The sequence below is a fragment of the Asparagus officinalis genome, chromosome 8 (assembly GCF_001876935.1).
Source record: "Asparagus officinalis chromosome 8, Aspof.V1, whole genome shotgun sequence".
Taxonomy (NCBI): domain Eukaryota; kingdom Viridiplantae; phylum Streptophyta; class Magnoliopsida; order Asparagales; family Asparagaceae; genus Asparagus; species Asparagus officinalis.
This window is the reverse complement of record NC_033801.1, coordinates 86,020,956-86,023,413: the sequence shown is the minus strand read 5'-3', so window position 1 is coordinate 86,023,413 and position 2,458 is coordinate 86,020,956. Positions and strand designations below refer to the sequence as shown.

Genomic DNA, 2,458 nt, shown 5'->3' with positions numbered 1-2,458 from the left:
TAAACTTTTAATCTAGTTTTCATTTACTTTACTATTGCTAAACAGATTTTTATATATATATAGATGTTAAAATTTAAAATTTAAAATCTTAATTTTCATCGTACTTTATCAATTAAAAAAACAACCCCTCATTTCCCAAATTTTGGTATGGTAGCAGAAATTCTAATATGATATCAAATAAATCTAGGTTGTAATATCAACCGTCTAAATACAGAAAAAAAAAGATATTGCTACATGTGTACTATTTTACAAAGAAGATGATGCTCAATTTTACTGAAACATGTTGGAATATAAATTATGGCCCACGTCATAAAATTTGCTTCTAATAGTGGATTACTCGTGACGAGGCTCATCTTTATCTCACATAGAACAAGAGGAAAGAAAATTGTAAAATCAAATTTAAAACATTATATATTAACCTTCGAACATATTCAAGAAACGCAACACCGTCCACAATTCATCACTCAAACTTGTCTTGGAAACAACATAAGGAAGAAAGAAGAAGAAGGGAGGGGGAGAACGTTTGCATCTCACTACAATTCCAAGCAACAAACATTTACTTCCCACTTTTATTACTAAGCCTTTTACGCCGCTCAACCTCGGCAAGTGCAGGGCTTGACGGGAGTCACTATGAACTTCATGAGTCCAAGAGTACAGTGCAATCCCCCACGCTCGGCACACGCAAAGTAGTGGGGCTTCCTCTTCTTTAAAACAAACTCGAAGCCCTGGCCCCCTCCATCCGTCACATTGCCGACCATTTGGGCCTTCTTAAAGTCACAGGCTAAGAAGGCGCGGAGGCTCTTCAGTAGGTACACGCTGTGCGCATGCGTGGTGCTATTTGGAGGGTCATACATAAACACTGCGATAAATTGATTAAGATGTAATATCAAGGAAGAAATTAGGTGGAATATAACATGTATTTTAGTTAAGTACTTAAGTGTATGTGCGCCCCTTTGCTATATATGGACGAATTGACAAATTTGTTCCTCCCGAATAACAACTGATGGATCAAGGATATCAGAGGATATTGTCCCCAGCGGGGAAAGGATCAAGGAGCACTCTTCTCACTTATCAGAGTATAAATCTTATAAGGTGAAGCATTTAAATCGAATCCAAAAAAGTATCCCCACGCAGAAGAGTAAAAACCTAAGCCAATGAAAAGGCCTTTTGGTCTAATGAGGCATATCAGAATATAAAATAATAACACTCACTTTTTTCCATTGCAACTTTGAAAGCATGGCATGTGTAACTTGAATGTTAATAAAATTTAATAAAGATCTTACCCAATTTATCGTTCTCATAGAAGGGTGCAGTCTTGAGAGCCCAGTCTGAGTAGTTGAAACCAAATTTCCAATGCTGGGAACCCCCAACAAGTATGCTTGTTGCAGCCTCGGACGCTGCTAACATGGAAACTATCACAAGAACAATTGCTCCAAGTCTCATGATCCCCATATCTTAGTATTAACAAAACTTGATAAGAGAAATGATGCCTACAATGAGAAAATGCGTTGGGTTTATATAGAGGAGTTAGTGAGGGGTTAATGTTGGTAGTTGTGGTGTTACTGATCCAGGAGTTGACTTGTTATTAGATGGGATATTTTCGGGTAAATTTCCATAGAATTTGTGAAGGGATCAACATTGGGAGTTTGGTTTTCTCCATTACAGGATTTTTGATGTGGATGTGTGGGTTGTTGGGTGAGAGATGTAATAATGACTTCATGACTTGTGGTTTTTTTTGATTAGGCATAAGCTTAACTTTCTGATATCTAGTAGGGTCAGGGGATCTTCCACTTGAAGTTTACTCTTCTTTTGATCTTTGTAAAATATTTGAGTGTCCTCTCCCAAGAAGCAAGTTCATTAAGAAGCGAAGAAAAACATGAATGTGTGCGTGCCTGGGTGGGTGGTTTTGGAGTTGAGATAGTTAGCGTTGTGCTTAATATTGTTGGATTAGGAATGAAAAAGGAGTAAAGAAGAAGAAAATTATTCTCTTGATGCCAAAGGCTTAGGAGAAAATTAATTAAAGCTATGACTTAAATTTCCAACATCACGTAAGCTAGATTTGCCGAATACCAAAGTTTTTATTCATCTTGTTGAAGATGCCTAGTTTTAACGCCTTAGAGAAAATACGAGCAACTCGATCCCTTGTGCCGCAGAAAGAAATTCGACTACACCATATTTTACCACGTCACAAAAGAAATAGTGTTTAATACTTACATGATTGCGTTTGTCATGATAATTGGATTCTTTGTGAGCGTGATGACTGAATTAGTGTCACAAAACAATCCCGTGCTAAGTGCTTGAGTATGCTTGAGTTTATTGGGAAATAGAACCTAGTTAGACTTGTACTGGGGATTGAATTTGATTGGAAATAATTAATTTCAATTGGAATTGAATTCTAACTCTTTAACTATCCCTTGAGGTATTCATTGTAATCAAGACAGAGAAAAGTCAAGAACAT

At 36.7% G+C, this 2,458-nt stretch overlaps 1 protein-coding gene across 1 annotated transcript; it reads right to left on the bottom strand.

Moving 5' to 3' along the window:
* On the bottom strand, nt 405-1,660 carry LOC109820402. Its single transcript, XM_020386534.1, has 2 exons — nt 1,284-1,660; nt 405-859 (listed from the first exon to the last, which is right to left on the bottom strand). The coding sequence occupies exons 1-2, from the start codon at nt 1,450-1,452 to the stop codon at nt 594-596; spliced, it is 435 nt and encodes a 144-aa protein (XP_020242123.1). The 5' UTR covers nt 1,453-1,660; the 3' UTR covers nt 405-593.

Coding starts and splice junctions, on each gene's coding strand:
- LOC109820402 (XM_020386534.1), bottom strand. CDS start 1,452: ATGGGGATCATGAGACTTGGAGCAATTGTTCTTGTGATAGTTTCCATG. Junction 860..1,283: donor CTATGAGAACGATAAATTGG/GTAAGATCTTTA, acceptor AATTTATCGCAG/TGTTTATGTATGACCCTCCA.